At 37.7% G+C, this 17,500-nt stretch overlaps 1 protein-coding gene and 1 long non-coding RNA gene across 3 annotated transcripts in view; one reads left to right on the top strand and one right to left on the bottom strand.

Moving 5' to 3' along the window:
* LAMB4 (laminin subunit beta 4) overlaps nt 1-17,500 on the top strand; it is a 103,330-nt gene that overhangs the window by 68,633 nt on the left and 17,197 nt on the right. Inside the window, 5 exon segments of the mRNA XM_061165260.1 lie at nt 4,019-4,394; nt 6,270-6,430; nt 9,494-9,735; nt 10,510-10,668; nt 14,103-14,247. Of these exon segments, the coding sequence (XP_061021243.1) occupies nt 4,019-4,394; nt 6,270-6,430; nt 9,494-9,735; nt 10,510-10,668; nt 14,103-14,247 (1,083 nt within the window).
* The window catches only part of LOC133072230 (uncharacterized), a 42,505-nt gene that overhangs the window by 7,930 nt on the left and 17,075 nt on the right, over nt 1-17,500 (bottom strand). For both annotated transcript variants that reach the window (XR_009696673.1, XR_009696674.1), the window contains exon 4: nt 9,474-9,538. This is a non-coding gene — a long non-coding RNA (uncharacterized LOC133072230). The remainder of the gene's footprint in view (nt 1-9,473; nt 9,539-17,500) is intronic.

The raw sequence follows: 17,500 nt of genomic DNA, 5'->3' as shown, positions 1-17,500 counted from the left end.
ATAGTGGCTGGACCAATTTACATTCCCACCAGCAGTTTAGGAGGGTTCCCTCTTCTCCACACTTCTCCAGCATTTGTTGTTTATAGATTTTTCATATGTGATTTTATGTATTGTTTTTGGCTGTGCTGAGCCTTCCTGGCTGCGCAGCTTCCTCTAGTTGTGCAGAGTGGGAGCACTTTCCAGTTGCGGTGCTCCAGCTTCTCTCGTTGTGAAGCACAGTCTGTAGGGTGCGGGGGCTTCAGTAGTTGCAGCGCTGGCTCAGTAGTTCCAGTTCCTGGGCTCTAGAGTACAGCTCAATAGTGCTCTGTGGTATGTGGGATCTTCCTGGATCGAATCCATGTCTCCTGCAGTGGCCGGCAGATTCTTTACCACTGAGCCACCAGGGAAGCCCTAGACATTTTCATGATGGTCATCTGACCAATATAAGGTGATACCTCATTGTAGTTTTGATTTGCATTTCTCTAATAATTAGCAGTGTTGAGCATCTTTTCATGTGCCTGTTGGCCATCTGTATGTCTTCTTTAGAAAAATGTTTGTTTAGGTCTTCTGCCCTTTTTTCAATTGGGTTGTTTGGGGGTTTTTTGTTTTGTTTTGTTATTGAGTTGTATGAACTGCCTGTATATTTTGGAAATTAAGCCCTTGTTGATCATGTCATTTGCAAATATTCTCTCCCAGCCCACAGATTGTCTTTTCATTTTGTTTATGGCTTCCTTTGCTGTGCAAAAGCTTATAAGTTTGATTAGGTCCCATTTGTTTATTTTCATTTTTATTTCCATTGCCTTGGGAGACTGACCTAAGAAAACATTAGTATGATTTATGTCAGAGAATGTTTTGCCTAAGTTCTTGTCTAGGAATTTTATGGTATCATGCTTTATATTTGAAAACTCACAAACTTTAATCTCAGTTTTAAAAAAAAAAAAAAGTATTTTTAGCCCTTTAAAATTTTTTCTATTAAAACTTTGCACTATATTGAATGTTAGGTTATATTAAAATTCCTCAAAGTTGTTAATATGGAACAGATTTTTGAGATCATAACTTGTAGCCAATTTTCTGCTATCTGGAAGCATGCTGACAAAAACAGCTAATTTGGATCAAGGTAGAGGCTGGGAAATGGATCATAAGAAGCTAGTAGAGCAGATGTTTCCTTAACATGGCTTTCATAACTTGGGGTCTATCACAGGTTCATTTATTTATTTATTTAAAAGTATTCACAGAGTGTCTACTGGGTACTCAGGGTAGTGAACAAAGAAGGCAAGGCCTCCAAACTTGAGGAGTTAGTGTTCCTAGTGCCTTTCATTCCATTTAGCACTAGTTATAGGATTTAGAGCAGGGCTATTTATATCTATTTATTCTTAATACACAGCCAGTGCTCCTGGCATCTTTAAAAAATGAGATTGTCTTTTTATTTATTTTTTGGCTGTGCCTCACAGTATGTGGGATCTCAGTTCCCAGACAAGGGATTGAACCCATGTCCCCACAGTGGAAAAGTGGAGCCTTAACCTCTGGACTGCCAGAGAATTCCCAGGGCAAGGCTGTTTCATACTACTTTCTGCAAACATGGAACCATTTTACTCCAAACTATCCAGTGCAGGGACCACTAGTTGTATTGAGCACTTGCACTGTGGCTAGTGCAAGTGAGAAAAACAATTGTTTATTTCATTTAGTCCATTTATATTTAAATAGCGCATGTGGTTAGTAGCTACCATATTGGACAGTGCAAATGTAGAGTCTGGGTTGGTTCTAGGAGGAGGGATTTTTTAATCTCTCTTTGAAATCCACTTCCAAAAGAAGTCAAACTAAAGAAATATCAGATGTGATGGTTTATCATTGTGGTCATTTCTATTCTATGTAGCCACATACGGAAACTCTTTCTTCCTGTCCATTCCTTTATAAATGTGCTTTTGTGGTTTTTTTTTTTTAAAAAAAAGAAAGCCTTTGGTTTTTTGCCACATTCAAAGATGCAGTTTTCCAAGTGGAATTGTTACTTTAAAAACCAGGAAGGAATGTTGGCTCTTAGAAAATCTTTCTTAGAGAGCCTATATTCCTGTGTCCCTCTAATATTTTAATAATCTTATTTTATAAAAATGATTTCATAGAGGAAACTGCAAATGGTCAGCTCAGGCTACAGACCCCACTAGTGCTCCTGGAGAAGAACAGATAATAAGGGGGAGCCTTGGCCTCCAGGTGGTGAAATGCAGAGTCCCCCCAGGGTTCCTGCAGAGGCCTCTGGACCAAAACGAATGGGCCAGACAGATGATGTCTATTGGAGGAGCCTAGTGTGCTAATCAGTTTTTATTTGTAATTGGCATTATTCCCACTCAGGCTGCCAAGTGGATTTTTAAATCACTTGTTCCTTGCAGTTAAGCCTGTGGCATAGGCTAGTGATTCCCTGATCTTTTGGAAATTGCTTCAATAATAATAATAATTGCTTCAAATAACTTCAGTAGCTCTCTTCATCCTCCATCCTTAGCTGTAATCAACAACCTACTCATCTGAAGTGCATAGAGTATCAGGTTTGGGGAGAGTTTTTGTTTATTTTTTGGCTACACTGCATGGCTATGGATCTACTCCTAGACCGGTGACTGAACCCAAGCCCTTGGCAATGAAAGCATGCAGTCCTAACCACTGGACCACCAGGCTGTCCTAACCATTGGACCTCCACCTAACATCCGAGGTGTTTTTTTGTTTTTCTTTTAATTAAGATGGTAAATTTAATGTTCTCCATTTTTTGAAAAAGACTTTTTTTTAGAGCAATTTTAGGTTCATAGGAAAATTGAGAGGAAGGCAGAGATTTCCCATATGTCCTTCCAGACCCTACATATGCATGCCCTCCATCATTATCAACCTCCCCACAAGAGTGGTATATTCATTACAATTGATGAACCTATATTGATACCTTGTAATCATCAAAGCTAATAGTTTATATTAGGGTTGACTTGGTATTGGATTTAGACAGATGTCTAATGACATGTATCTATCAGCATAGTATCACACAGGGTATTTCCACTGCCCTAAAAATCCTCTGTGCTTTGCCTTCTATCCATCCTTACACACCCCTTAACCCCTGGCAACAACTGATCTGTTTACTGACTCTATAGTTTTGCCTTTTCAGAATATCCTATAGCTGGAATCATATTACAATATGTAACTTTTTCAAATTGATTTCTTTCATTTAGTAGTAAGCACCTAAGGTTCCTCCCTGTCTTTTTTATGGCTTAGCACTCATTTCTTTATAATGCTGAATAATATTTAATTGTCTGGATGTATCACAGTTTCTTTATCCATTCACCTAGACATCTTGGTTCCATCTAAGTTGGCAATTATGCATAACGTTGCTCTAAACACCCATTTGTAGGTTTTTATGTGGACATGTTTTGAATTCCTTTGGGTAAATACCAAAGGGAGATTCCACACACACACTTTTTTGAGAACAGAACAGTCTTTCTTATGAAAGGAAGACAGCACATCCAGGCTGGGTTTCATTAAGAAAAAGTATGACCATAGGCCTTCTTAGAGAGTCTGTGGCATGCCTGAACCACCCTGAAGGAACAGTAGCAGCCGTGCACAAGTATGTCATTAGATCCATACTCTCCACTCACATAGGTGAAGAACCCAGATGTGAACAACTCACACACTTGCAGTAAAAATGACATCTAATAATGCCCATGTAAGAACCGAGACCTGGGACCTCCCTGGCAGTCCAGTGGTTAGGACTCCACACTTGCACTGCAGGGGGCAGAGTTTCACTCCCTGGTCAGAGAGCTAATTCTGCAAGCCAAAACAAAAGCAAAAACCTGAACAAAACCCCCAGGAGCTGACTTATCTGGAGTGAAAAGAGGGATGCTGTGTTTTAATGGCCATTGCAAAGATCTCTGAAATTATCCTGCTTTAAATGTTCACCTTAGAAATGGGATTTAGGAAGTTTCTCAGGAAAGAGGAGGGGACTTTATTCTTGAGCTGGTAATGAGCCAAAGGCCAGGTGACTGACATTCTCTGCTCCTTCTCCTATCTTTTTCAGCATGTGACTGCAACAGGGAAGGTTCCCAGAAGCCTGTCTGTGACCAGGACACAGGCGCGTGTTGATGCCAGGAGGGCATTAGCGGCCCTCGATGTGATCGCTGTGCCCGGGGTCATGCCCGGGAATTCCCCTCTTGTCTTCCATGTCACTTGTGCTTTGATCAATGGGACCACACTATTTCTTCCCTCTCCACAGCGGTGCAAGGGTTAATTAGGCTGGCTGCTAACATGGAAGATAAAAGAGAGACCCTGCCTGTCTGTGAGGCCGACTTCAAAGGCCTCAGAGAAAACATGTCTGAAATAGAAAGGATTTGGAGACATCCTGTTTTCTCATCTGAGGAATTCTCCAAAGTCAAGGATTATCATGACTCTGTTTGGTAAGGTTTGTGCAAAAGTAATAGGTCTCCAAGTTCGTGATTTACCTTAACTCCTGAGAGCTTTAACAGCCTTCAGCTTAGAAATGTACCTTTGTTAACATTAGGAGAATGATCATTGTTCAGTTAGTAACCAGGCTAGGGATCATATCTGTCTGTCTCTTTCCTACCTAGTTAGGATTGCATGTGATTTTTCAAGATGTCATTGATTATAACAAAAAGGCAACCACAAGGTTAATTGGGAAGCCCAAACTCAGCAGAGCTGAAGGACACAAAATTGGAAATAGGAAGGTTTCTAATATACAATTTTTTTTCAACCATTTACTCAGGGAAATTTGCTTAATGTTCCCAAATTCCTCAGTTGTTTACATGCCCATACATTACTGTGAAGTTGAATAATGAGTACAATAGTTCTTTCAAAATGCAATATAATTTTTTCATTCATCAAATTGTTTTAGAGATGATGTTGATTGCTGTGGGCCAGGAGTCAGCAAGACATAGTTCACAAGCAGCATCCAACCCATCACATTTTTTTGTAGATAAAGTTTTATTGGAACACAGCCATACCCATCATTTACATCCTTTATGGCTACTGTACCTCTGCAGTGACAGAGCTGAGCAGTTATGACAAGGATGCTATGGCCCCCAGGGCCTGAAATATTTACTTTCTCACCCTTTACAGAAAAAGTTTGCTGACCTGATCTGGGCAAATGAGGATGAGTTGGGTATAGTTTCTACCCGTCTAGGAGCGCACAGTCTACAAAGAAACCAAGAAGATTATGGTTCTATAAAAAATATTCCTCCTCCCCAGAAAAGCTCATGGATTAAAGAATAGTTGAAGCTACAAAGTTTCATGTCATAGAAAACACAAGTGTAAATATAAGGCTATTCATTTTGTCAATTTTGTCACCAGCCAAAAATTCCGGAAGTATATAGTAATTGCTTAAAAGTTCCACAGGGAGGGTGATGCAGCTCACCTGGTTAGTACAGAGGAAGGGCCACTGACGTCGTAAACACAGCTCTAGGGCCCAGTGGTAACACGTGCAGGTCAAGCTGGCAAGTGAGAACAAGCACTTATATACCCTAGTAAAGACTCTGGGTTCCCAGAGCTCCCCACTGTTTGAGTGATGTCAGATATCCAGATTTCTATGGAAATGTCCCCACTTTAAAATACAGGCAGCTAATTCAATAGCACTTTTTAAAAGCACTGTATAGGCCAAAGAAATATGTCTGAGAATGAGCTTGTCCCAGGGATCACTAGTTTGTGGTTGTCAGACCTAGCAGATAAAATGGAACTGAGAAAGCAGAAAGGAGCCAGTCCATAGTGGATGGTCCAAACAAAGACGCTGCAAGAGCCCAGAGCAGAGCCAGAGAGAAGAAAGCGAAAGGAACAGGAGTCCCAGTGCCAGGTCTGAAATGGTAAGGGATGCCTGCCCCTTCCTGGTCCACCTGATGAACTCTGTTCCTCTGTAACAACCACCCAAACACCACCCCCTCTCTGAAGCCTTTCCTGATGACGTCAGAGAAAGGATGTGTTTCCTTCTCCATCTTTCCATGTCTTTGTAGTTCATTTGTCACTACCTCACTGAGGACCTCCTGTAGGTAAAGCTGTTTTCTCTCTGTTTTCTCCAGGCCTGGTTTAGTTAAATAATAAATGTTTGCTGGGTAAATTACAAATCAAAATGTCAGTAGGGGAAGGACAGAGCACTCAGGACGTCCATAAGCATAGATTCAGAAGTCAGACTACTGCAGTTGAAATCCATCTGAAGTATGAGGATACTTACTAATGAGGGCAATTTCTTTGTGTGTGTGTGTTTTCCACCAATCTGTCCAATGTAATACAAGCTTTGCTACATTTACTCTCATTTTCCCCTATAGGAAACAAATCATGCAACTAAGTGAGCAGCTGAAAACAGTGGATGAATTTGAAGACCTAAAAGAAACAATCCTCAGAATGAGGAATGAAACAAACCTCTTACTTGAAGATCTTCAGGAAGGAAATGATTTGCACTTCGGTGCCTGGAATGCAAGCCTCATGAGTAAGAGAAAATGTACCTTAACTGTCTTTTTCTGGACAGAAGCTGATAAAATCCATAGTGCATTCCATTAGTGAATCACCCTGTGCTTATCGCCACAGCGCCCAAGCACTTTAAAACATGAAAACATACCCATTAAAGGTATTATTTGTGCACGAATATTTCAACTTCTTAAAACATTGCAGAGACTGGATAGCATTTGCACAAAAAAAAAGCTAACAATTTTGCAATACTAAACATATACTAAAACCCAAAGTATTCAGATGCCAAGCCACACAAGGATCTTATGTAATCATCAGCTTGGAAATTCTAATGTGGCCATAAGAAAATGAAAGAGATATGTTTTGATACCTTCCTGAATATAAGCCACTCAGTTTCCAGCAATCATAAACACAAAAGAATATGAATCAAAAAGAACTTACATATTTCTTGTAAGAACTTTGTAGGAATTTGGAGACATGTAACACACTAGAAGGCGATAGTACATATTGCATAGTTTTTAAAAATGAATGGGAGCCACGCCAAAGCCAAGATCAACTTGGAGGAGAAATGGAACTCTGAAACAAAACTTGAATTACGTCATATCCTTTTTTCCCATGAGATCCTTGTTATGTTTGGAAATGGACAGACATCTTGTTAACTACCAGGAGAGGCAGCACTGATCTTATTCACACAGAACCCATCCAGTTAAGAGATGAAACCTATCTCAAGGCAAAAGCATCATCTGCTTTTCCTTATCCTATGTCTATGCTCCTATTTGTCATCTGATCTTGAGCTAAAAGCGAAAAAAAAAAAAAATAGATGGCAATTATGACACTAAAGGAAGGCCTGAATTTAATGAAATCACTATTGATGATGCTTAATAAACGCTATATAAAGAGTAAGGAATTTGCTCTGATTCCTAATCTGGAAGAAGGTGCCCAGTGAAAGAATTGAAAATCCTTGAGCAGTCACCCAAGCCAGGTAGAAGAAAGCAAAACTGACCCATGCTGATCCTCTCAAACTTGCATTGCAACAGCAGTTACTGGGCTTTTTCTCAGTGCCTGACACTGTACTGGGCATCAGAGACAGGCAGTAAATTCAGCCAGTCCTCACCCTGAAGTCATCCCAATCTCAGTGGGAAAGCCAGGCATTTATAAACAACCCCAAACAATGAAAGGACTCTGTTAGAGCATCTTCAAACTGCTTCAGGAACAAAGTAGAGAGAATGATATTATTCCTGGGTATATTAGAAAAGGCTTCATAGAATAAAGATAAATTTGCCAGATAAATCAAGGCAGAAAAGCATCACAAGCAACAGAAAGATGATTTTTGTTTGTTTAGGGAAGTGGCTCATGGTAAACAAAAATCATGATATAGTAAGAGTTCAGTTCAGTTGCTCAGTCATGTCCAATTCTTTGCCACCCCATGGACTGCAGCAAACCAGGCCTCCCTGTCCATCACCAACTCCCAGAGTTTACTCATACTCATGTACATTGAGGCAGTGATGCCATCCTAATATGTTATAAAAACCAGGAATGTTTAGGAGATAAAGAGTGGTTGTCATGCCTGGTTATGTCATGACTCTGGTTACGTATGAAGTAAAGATCAGAATCATGGGCCTTTGATTCCTAAAATAGTCTAAAACCCTAATATGCTATCATTTATATTAAAACATCACATTATGCTTTCAGGAATTTGTATTTCTATCAAAATACAGAGAAGTGTTTAAGAACACAGTCTCTAGAGTCACACTACCTGGCTTCAAATCCCCGCGGCATCTCTTCCTATCAGTGAGAACTTCCTGTCATCAGAGCCTCGTTTTTCCACTTGTAAAATGGTGGTTGGGCTGGTTCTCACAGTGTTTGTAAAATTAAGGATGAAAGTTGATCAGAGGGACAGCTGTATAGAAAGCAGTTAGCGCCGTTTGGTAGCTTAGGTGGTAAAGAACCCGCATGCAGTCGGAATGGGGAACACATGTAAATCCGTGGCTGATTCACATCAATGTATGGCAAAAACCACTACAATATTGTGAAGTAATTAGCCTCCAACTAATAAAAATAAATGAAGAAAAAGAATCCGCATGCAATGCAGGAGAAATGGTTTCCATCCCTGGGTTGGGAAGATCCCCTGGAGAAGGGAACGGCTACCCACTCTTGCCTGGAGAATTCCATGGACAGAGGAGCCTGGCAGGCTCCAATCCCTGGGGTCACAAAGAGTCTGACCCGACTGAGTGACTTTCACTTTAGCACAGTAGCTGTTGTCATCAGCTTCAATATCACAGGTCAGCAAACTACAGTCTGCCTGCAGATCCTACCCACAGCCTGTCATAGGGTTTTTTTTTTTCCTTTTTTAAAAAAATTTATTTACTTTTAATTGGAGGATAATTGCTTTACAATACTGTGTTAGTTTCTGCCATACATCAATATGAATCAACCACAGGTATACATGTTTCCCCTCCCAGTCTATTTTTATAAATAAAGTTTCATTAGGAGACAATCTCACCTATTTATTTACGTGGTTACTGTTACTCTACAGTGGCAGAGTTGAGTAGTTGTGACGGCAGTGTGATGGTAGGTAAGCCTAAAACATTTATACTCTGACCTTTGTAGAATGAGTTTGTCAACTTCTGTGCTATGTAGTGGGATAAACTTGGTTCATCATCTTAGAGTTCATATAGGTAGTCAAAATTAATACCTTACATATGTGGAGCATTTCACAGGGTATTTTTATATGATTTCACGTAATCTTCACAAATTATTATCACTAATTTACAGGAGACACAATCTAAGAGACTCACGGGTTTGCTCAAGGACATACCCACACAATAAAGGGAGAAGCCAGCGTTCAAATCTATGTCTGCAGACTTAAACCTCACTGCTCTGTAGGTATTACATCTGTATCTATGACACAACTTCTAACTTTTCCCTGTGAAGTGCAAACTCAAGGAAATGGATGTTGAATTTTTGTATTGATCATTGAAACCAAGACAGTCTAGTCAAGTTGGAGAATGATTATGTTGGTAGCCCATATATAATTTCAGTTGTTTCCATAAAATTTATCTTACCTCAGTTCGTGTTGATGTAGATTTTTCAAACGACATCAAGAAGTATTATCAGAGTTCTTTACCTACTGAAAAGAAAATTAATGAAATTACATCCATCATAAACAACTCCAAAAATACCATGAATGACTTACTTAGCATCTTAGATACACTAACCTCAAAAGAAGACTTGTCATTGGAGAAATTACAGCAGATCAAGATACCAAATATTCAAATATTGCAAGAAAAGATGAATATTCATGACAGTATAGTAAAAGTATCTGTGGTGTTTACTTAATATGTGTGTGCTTGATCGCTCAGTCATGTCTGACTCTTCGGGACACCATGGACTGTATGTAGCCAGGCTTCACTGTCCATGGAATTTTCCAGGCAAGAATACTGGAGTGGGTTGCCATTTTCTTTTCCAGAGGATCTTCCCGACCCAGAAATCAAACCTGCATCTCCTGCCTTGGCAGGTGGATTCTTTACCACTGTGCTACCTTTGAAGCCTGACTTGATATACAAATCTTTTCTATTTCCCTGTCTAATGTTTTATTTCATTTTTAATTTATATTTTATAAGTATAGGAATAATATATAACTAATATATATTTAATCTAAAAATAATAATTTTTTATTTATTAAGTTCAAGTTTGAGAAAAATCAAAGAGTAAAGATCGTGGTTTGATTTTATTATTTTATACTATTTACTATTTTCTAAATGGTATAGACTGTGGACATTTACTCCTCCTGCTTCATAAGTGAAAGGTAGTTTTTATTTTTAAAAAGATGAAATTAATATGGAAATGCTCAATATTTTCCAAAGAAACCACAAGTATGAAAGTGTTATTGATTGACACCAGTGCTAACAGCAAATAAGTTAGATACTTATTCAGTTAGCTAGGAAATATTTAATGGGTCATATCTACATATTAAGCATGAACAACTGTTGAAGAAACACACATGAATAGAGCAGTGTCTTGCCTCAGTGAGCCTGGATGACATTAGAAAAACCCTCTACCAACAAGTTACTTTTTAACATAGATCCTTCTTCCTCTCAGGTGTGTGGAGGAGAGGACACAGCCTGTGCGCACTCATCCTGTGGTGGCCCGAGCTGTTACGGCTCCCCAACCCTCTCAAGGAATGCCCTGCAGAAAGCTCAGGAGGCAGAGTCTGTGATTCACAATTTGAACAACCAAGTTCACAGGTTGAAGAAACAGGTAAATGATGTCTTCTCATGCTTTATTTGCAAAGCTATAGCAATTTTAAAACAGCAAACTGCTTGAAATTTTTAAAATTTCCATTTATCTTCTAAGTGAAAGAATAGATTCTAGATGTTAGGTGTTCTTTTGCTTGGAAATACAGAATAAAAATAAAGTTATGAAAGTGTTAGTTGCTCAGTCATGTCCGACTCTTTGTGAACCTGTGGACTGTAGCCCGCCAGGCTTCTCTGTCCATGGAATTCTCCAGGCAAGTATACTGGAGTGGGTTGCCATGCCCTTCACCAGGGGATCTTCCAAACCCAGGGATCGAACCTGGATCCTCCTGCATTACCATCTGAGCCACCAAGGAAGCCCTAAAAATATAGACGTGACTATAAATGGTGATTTAGAAGTAGATGAGAATGTTGACTTATTTTCTCATATATATGACATATAAACATGTGTATATATGTGTGTATAACATTGTGTGTGTGTGTGTGTGTGTGTGTGTGTGTGTGTGGAAAGAAAGAGAAGAGAAAAACAGAGTATATGTTCATAGGACATACATAGACATTTGATTATGATTCCTTTGTAACAAACACTGCATAGAAAGGTGTAAATTCCTAGCCTTGGAGTTTTGAAAACTATAGAAATCTCCAAGTGAAGAATAATTTTTCATAAATTCAAGAATGTGTTTGAAATTCTCCTAAATAAACAAACTTTAATGTTAGAATTTAATGTTAGAAATGTTTTTAATAGGATTATACCCTTAATTCCTTAAACTCCTTCCTAGGTTGATATGATAAAGTTGTTTTAATATTTAAGTACCTGATAACAGAATCTTAAATAATTTTAAATGATTTAAAAAATCATTTCTAAAAAATGAGTATAATAATCAGTTAGGCTTTTTGATGAATACATTATATTCATCTTGAAAGGATAAATACAAATTTAAGAGTTTTGTGAGCACATGGTGTTCATCTTGAAAATAAGTTGGTATGTTCCCTAGTTTCCTTTTTTTTTTTTTTTTGGCAATATACATAGAGCCTTTGAAGAAGAAAAGCTGAAAAAAGCTGCATTTTTTAAAATCAATACAAGATAAATATTATATTAGTCAGCCCTCTTGTTTGGAAGTGGCAGAAACCAACTCCTGAACAGAAAGGAAATGTACGTGCAGACATCTGGGCCTCAGAAGTGAAAGAAGGATACAGAGCCAGACTTGAAAATGGGGTGAGAACCACCGCGAAGATACACACTCCTGCACACACACCCCAGAGCAGCCATTTGTTCCGTGAGCCTTGTCTCCACGGACCTGAGCCCCAGCTGGTCCTATATCCTTGCTCCACAGGCCCCAGAATCCAAGTTCTGGAGCAGGTCTCTGATTATAGTCAGGTTGAAGAACATCCCTACACATCCTAAATGTTGACATTTTTTGTTTACATAGTCATCTGTGGCACTAGTGGTAAAGAACCTGCTTGCCACTGCAGGAGACATAAGAGACACAGGTTCAATCCCTGGGTCAGGAAGATCTCCTGGAGGAGGGCATGGCAACCACTCCAGTATTCTTAACTGGAGAGTCCCGTGGACAGAAGAGCTTGGCAGGCTAGAGTCCATAGGGTCACAAAGAGTCAGACATGACTGAGGCGACTTAGCATTCAAATTTGTATTGCCACCTAGTTTTTTCACTTATATATTATTCTTCAATGCTTTAACAAATATTCGTTGAGTATCTATTGCATGCTGGGCATTTATCTACATGCTGGGAATTCAACAGTGAACAAATACGAATCCTGGTCTTGTATCCCTGTGCTTAAATCAACCCTTAATCATTTCATGGAATGTTAAACTACTATTGTGTCCCTCCTCAAAAACCAGAAATCTCACACCATTTAAATAAGTCCCATGTTAAGTGATTATTTTTAAAAGATAACCCCTGAAGTATATAATAGCAGAATCTTGCTTAATCAACATACAAATGGAGAACTAGAAAAGGATGAAAGTTGTCATGTTGATAAAATGGTGTGCTATTTTCCTCTTGATTAGAAGGGGGAAGCATGCCAGAAGAGATTACAAGAGAATTCTTGAATCAGGAGTCGTGACAGAGGATGGATTGCAGAGAGATGTTTTAAGAGTGAAGTAATTTAGCAATCTCATTCTTTCTGAATATGGCATCAACTAATCTACATTGAGATTTCATCTGTGTAACTTGGTGCTTCCTGACCAGAGTATTTATTTCTGAAATTCTCATCTCACTTCTATGTATTCTTACTCACAATTTCTCCACTTTATTCTTTATTGAAATATAATTGCCAAAGGAAATTTGTATTAGTTTTAGGTGAACAACATAATGATTTGATATATGTATATATTGTGAAATGATTAGTACAGTAAATTTAGTTAACATCCATCCATCACCACATGTAGTTACATTTTCTTTCCTGTGATAAGAACTTTTAAAATCTCTCTTAGCAACTGGTATCCATTTTAAAGTTTAAAAAGTTCTAGAGAATTAAGGAACAACTCCAAAAAATTAAGGTACATATTTTTCATCATATAAATATTTCTGTTTTGTTTCATCATTTGCCAGTGACTACCATTAAATCCTTTTCCACAGAATCTGTATGGCTTAAATTAAGCTGTTTTTTTATGGAGAAATAAAGGGAGACTTTTTTCCTCAATCTATGTTTGATCCTAATTAGCCCTGCTTCTGTCACAATTAATTTATTCAGTTCAGCTCAACTTGTGGGTGATATTGTTCTATTGCTCTCCATTTTTTTCTCTTTCTCTCATTTGTTGGAATCCTAAGAAAAAGTCCATGACCTTTTTCAAATCATACAGCTAAGAATTTGCGCTTCTAAGTTGTAAACGTTTTAGTCCTTATCGTTTCTCCACCAAGTGTACACAGTATTTGTAATTTATTTTTGTAGCCTGCTCTGAGTTCAAGCTCATTTATTAAAAGAAAGAATGCTTTCTTTTTACATGCAAAGAGCATATATTATTTGAATTTGAAGAATGTTTAAAAGAGTAAAGATTTAAACTTATGTTAAACTTATTAAAGTTAATATTTTAACTTATATTAAAGAAAATGTTCTCAGCTTCCTAAACATGATGATCACTGTAATTCTGTGAAATTTTCTAATACCCTAAAATACTAACATCTCCTAAAAAGAAAATTTGTATTTTCAATTTATATCAGGAAAAGTCATTGTTTTCAAATAGCAATTTTGATCACTAATAATGTTTTAAGAGAGAAGTTTACATTATTAAGAAAACAGGATGATGAAAACAACCAATATCACCTTTTAAAAGAGTCCTTTAACATGAATCTATTGTTTAGTTATCTAGACTTCTATTTTAGTTTTAGTGAGTTCTATTTGATCAGCTAAGTAAGGAGACATCCCAGAATATGCCTGATTGTTATGTTTGCCTCGTTTTTGTTTTTTCTATTCCAGATCAGAAATATAAGTAAACTGGAAGAAGTTTGCAAAAAGAGTGCATTACAGCTAAGAAAGAAACTGAGGAATATGAAAAACCAAAGTGAATCTGAAGAAGAAAAAATGAATCTTCTAATAAAAAAACTGAAAATATTTTTGTTAGGTAATTTTTTTAAAATATTAGAACTAGTTTTTACTCCTCCTTCTTTTCCCCCACCTCCCCCATCTCCTCTTCCTTTTTCTTCCTTTTCAATGTATACTGAAGCATCAACCAATTCCAAATTACATTAATTGGAAATCACATGCCTAAATCCAAAACAAGACATACTTGTTGATCTTAAATTTCTTAATGAAAACAATTGCAAACTATTAAATCTGTATCAAAAAATATGGTTCTCTATATAAGGTTAATTTAGTAATAAATCCTAGAATTTAGTTAAAATTCCAAACAAGTGAACTTAGTGTTTAAAGTTATATTATTTTTTTAAAAGGAAAATCTAACATGAAGACTCCGTCAGATTCCACAATCTGACAGAGTGAGATCAAAGTATGCCAATTGTTAGTTAGTATATCAAATACTTTAGTGAAGTGGCATCTAAAATACTGATTATTTTGGATAACTGTTATTGACTATTTTCCAAGACTCATGCTGGCTTTCTGTGCCTGCCAGACGGAACTATTTGATTCATTATTATTATGATTATAAACTTAATATCCCTCACAGTGCCTTATTTTAGGAGAGGTTTGTTGTTTTCTTTGTTTTTGATCACCCCACGCATAAGGGATCTTAGTTTCTTGACCGTGGGTTGAACCCATGCCCCCTGCAGTGGAAGTGCATAGCTTTAACCAATGGACTACCAGGGAAGTCCCTGGGAAAGGTTTGTTTTAAACTCTAGAGAATTATCAGTTAAAGATAAAAATCAAATAGTACAGCTGGAAATTGACCTGAAACCTCACTTTCTGCAAATAATGTCATTTGGGTACAATACTACATGGAATTGATCTGAGAAAGCTTTCCCACAGCCATCTTCCAAATTCAGTCATTTAATATCTCCATATGAATTAACATTTAGGATGTCAGTTACAATCTTTGCAGTCACTTTATTAAATCTCTTTGCTATTGATTTTTATAAGAGACCCCTGTGGCCAAGTTCTATTTCATTGTTTCTAGAAATTGTATTAGCAGCTCTAATACTGATTTTCAAAATAATTAAAAAAAAATAGGGAGTGAAAATAATCAGTAAAAATGACTAAAATAATCAGTGAAAATGACTGGGTATGAAATCAGTCAGCTGGACATTTGTTTGTTCAAAAGCAAATTTTCAGTGAGAAGCTAGATTGACTGATATTTACTAGGCACAGATCCTAGTAGATCTGTGATTTAATTTAGTAGATTTAATCTCATAATCAATGCCAATTAATGTGAGGAACACATTAGCTATTTCTGCAGATACAAGTTAATTCAGACACCAAAACTAAATATCAGAACGACCACTGCTGTCGTATGAAAATGGTAAAATACAGTCCTGAGCTCAAGCAACAGATCACAAAGCAGGTTCTACCTGTTTCCCTCCTAGTTCACTGGAGCATAGAGCCTATTGCTATACTGGTCCTGGTTCTCATTGCTACTAGAATGTCACTTTAAATAGAGTCACAATAAAAATGTCACTTTAATTAGCCTAAGGAATTGGGGGCGGGGTGGGGGGAACTGTGTTCAGATTATTACAACAAAAATTAGGCTAGGCATCAAGAAAAATCCTGTTCCATAAAAGGAACTTCCCTGGTCAGGGTCCCGAGATTCTTGGTCATCAGGAAATGGTACCTTTTGCCCACCCAATTTCTTCAATTTTCTTGGCTGTAAAGCCCAAATAAAAGTATTACATTTATGGTGGCCACTCTATGCAGCTCCTCTTTGACCATCTTAATATTTTCCTTGTGATCTGAATTCCTAACAGAGTTTTGTGTCATTTTTCCTGAAAGTGAATTTATAATCATTTAAATTTTAATTTTTAATCTCATAATCAATGCCAATAAATGTTTCATGACTGAATGTGGAATTAAGTTCACTTCAGTTTTTATTAGAACTTTTCTTTTTAACAAAACAGCTACCATTTCTATAAAGAGCCAGATCCATGGTTCTGTTTAAAATACGGCTCTAATTTATTCATGAAAAATTCTTGTTGCATTTTTTCAAAAACAGTATAGGAAGTAAAACATTCACTTTGGGAATTTGCTGGCGGTCCAGTGGTTAGGACTTGGCACATCATTCACTGCCAAGGGCCCAGATTCAATCCCTGGTTGGGGAACTAAAACCTCACAAGCCACGTGGCACAGCTTAAAAAAAAAAAAAAAAACTAAGTAAAATAGTCCTTTTATATTAAAACTAGCTAAGGCAAAATGACTGCAAAGAAGATATATACTTAGGTCGTGTCACTCAAACACTGAAAGCCATCGATGGCTCCCATTGTCTTTTGAATGAAGTCCAGTTTCCTTAGCCCCACATTTAGGGGCTTGTGTGATTCACTCCCAGCCTTCCTGAACTTCACCTCCTTTTTTAAAACTTTTTAAGACACTTTTTAACTTTTTCACACACTTGTTCGACACCCCCTCCACTGGCCAGCCAAACACACTATTCACCTGTCCCACCCTGAGCTTTTGCCTGAGCTGACAATACCCTTACCCGTCCCTTCAACCCACATCTCCACAGATTTAATCTGTGTGGGCTCCTAAGACCAGATTTGAATGTCTTCTTAAAGTTCTTCCTGAAATATTTTCTCTTCCCTCTGAACACCACATCATTTTGTCTTACATTTATCACTTCTCCTCTTATGCAATATCAGTAATCATCTGGAATGACTTATAATTTCCTGACTTGATGGTAAACCCCTTGGAGATCAGATCTGTATCTAATTCATCTCTAACTTCCCCATGGGACTCAGGATCTGTGCCTCATAAGGAGCCAGAAAGAGACAAAGAGTTATTCCCCAAACACCTACAGTACATCTCCCACTTCACTTCTCAAAGGAGGCCAATTCTATTTTCTGAAAAGCAGGGCATAGATGTATTTAGAAGTTTCTTGATAATATGTTGCTCATACTATATTTTGTCATATCCCTTCTCAAAATAGGCCTTTGAGAAGTAGTATCAGATATAATTACCCTGTTATGCAGATAAGCAAAAATTGTTAACCTTTTTATTTTTTTTAATTAATTTATTTTAATTGGAGGGTAACTACTTTACAATATTGTGGTGGTTTTTGCCATACATCAAGATAAATCAGCCGTGGGTGTACATGTGTCCCACCATCCAGAACCCCCCTTCTACCTCCCTCCCCATCCATCCCTCTGGGTTGTCCCAGAGCACCATTTTTGAGTGCCCTGCTTCATGCATCGAACTTGTACTGGTTATCTATTTTA

This window comes from Dama dama, chromosome 18 (genome assembly GCF_033118175.1).
Source record: "Dama dama isolate Ldn47 chromosome 18, ASM3311817v1, whole genome shotgun sequence".
Classification (NCBI taxonomy): domain Eukaryota; kingdom Metazoa; phylum Chordata; class Mammalia; order Artiodactyla; family Cervidae; genus Dama; species Dama dama.
The sequence above is the reverse complement of the archived record's forward strand: the minus strand, read 5'-3'. Positions and strand labels throughout refer to the sequence as shown.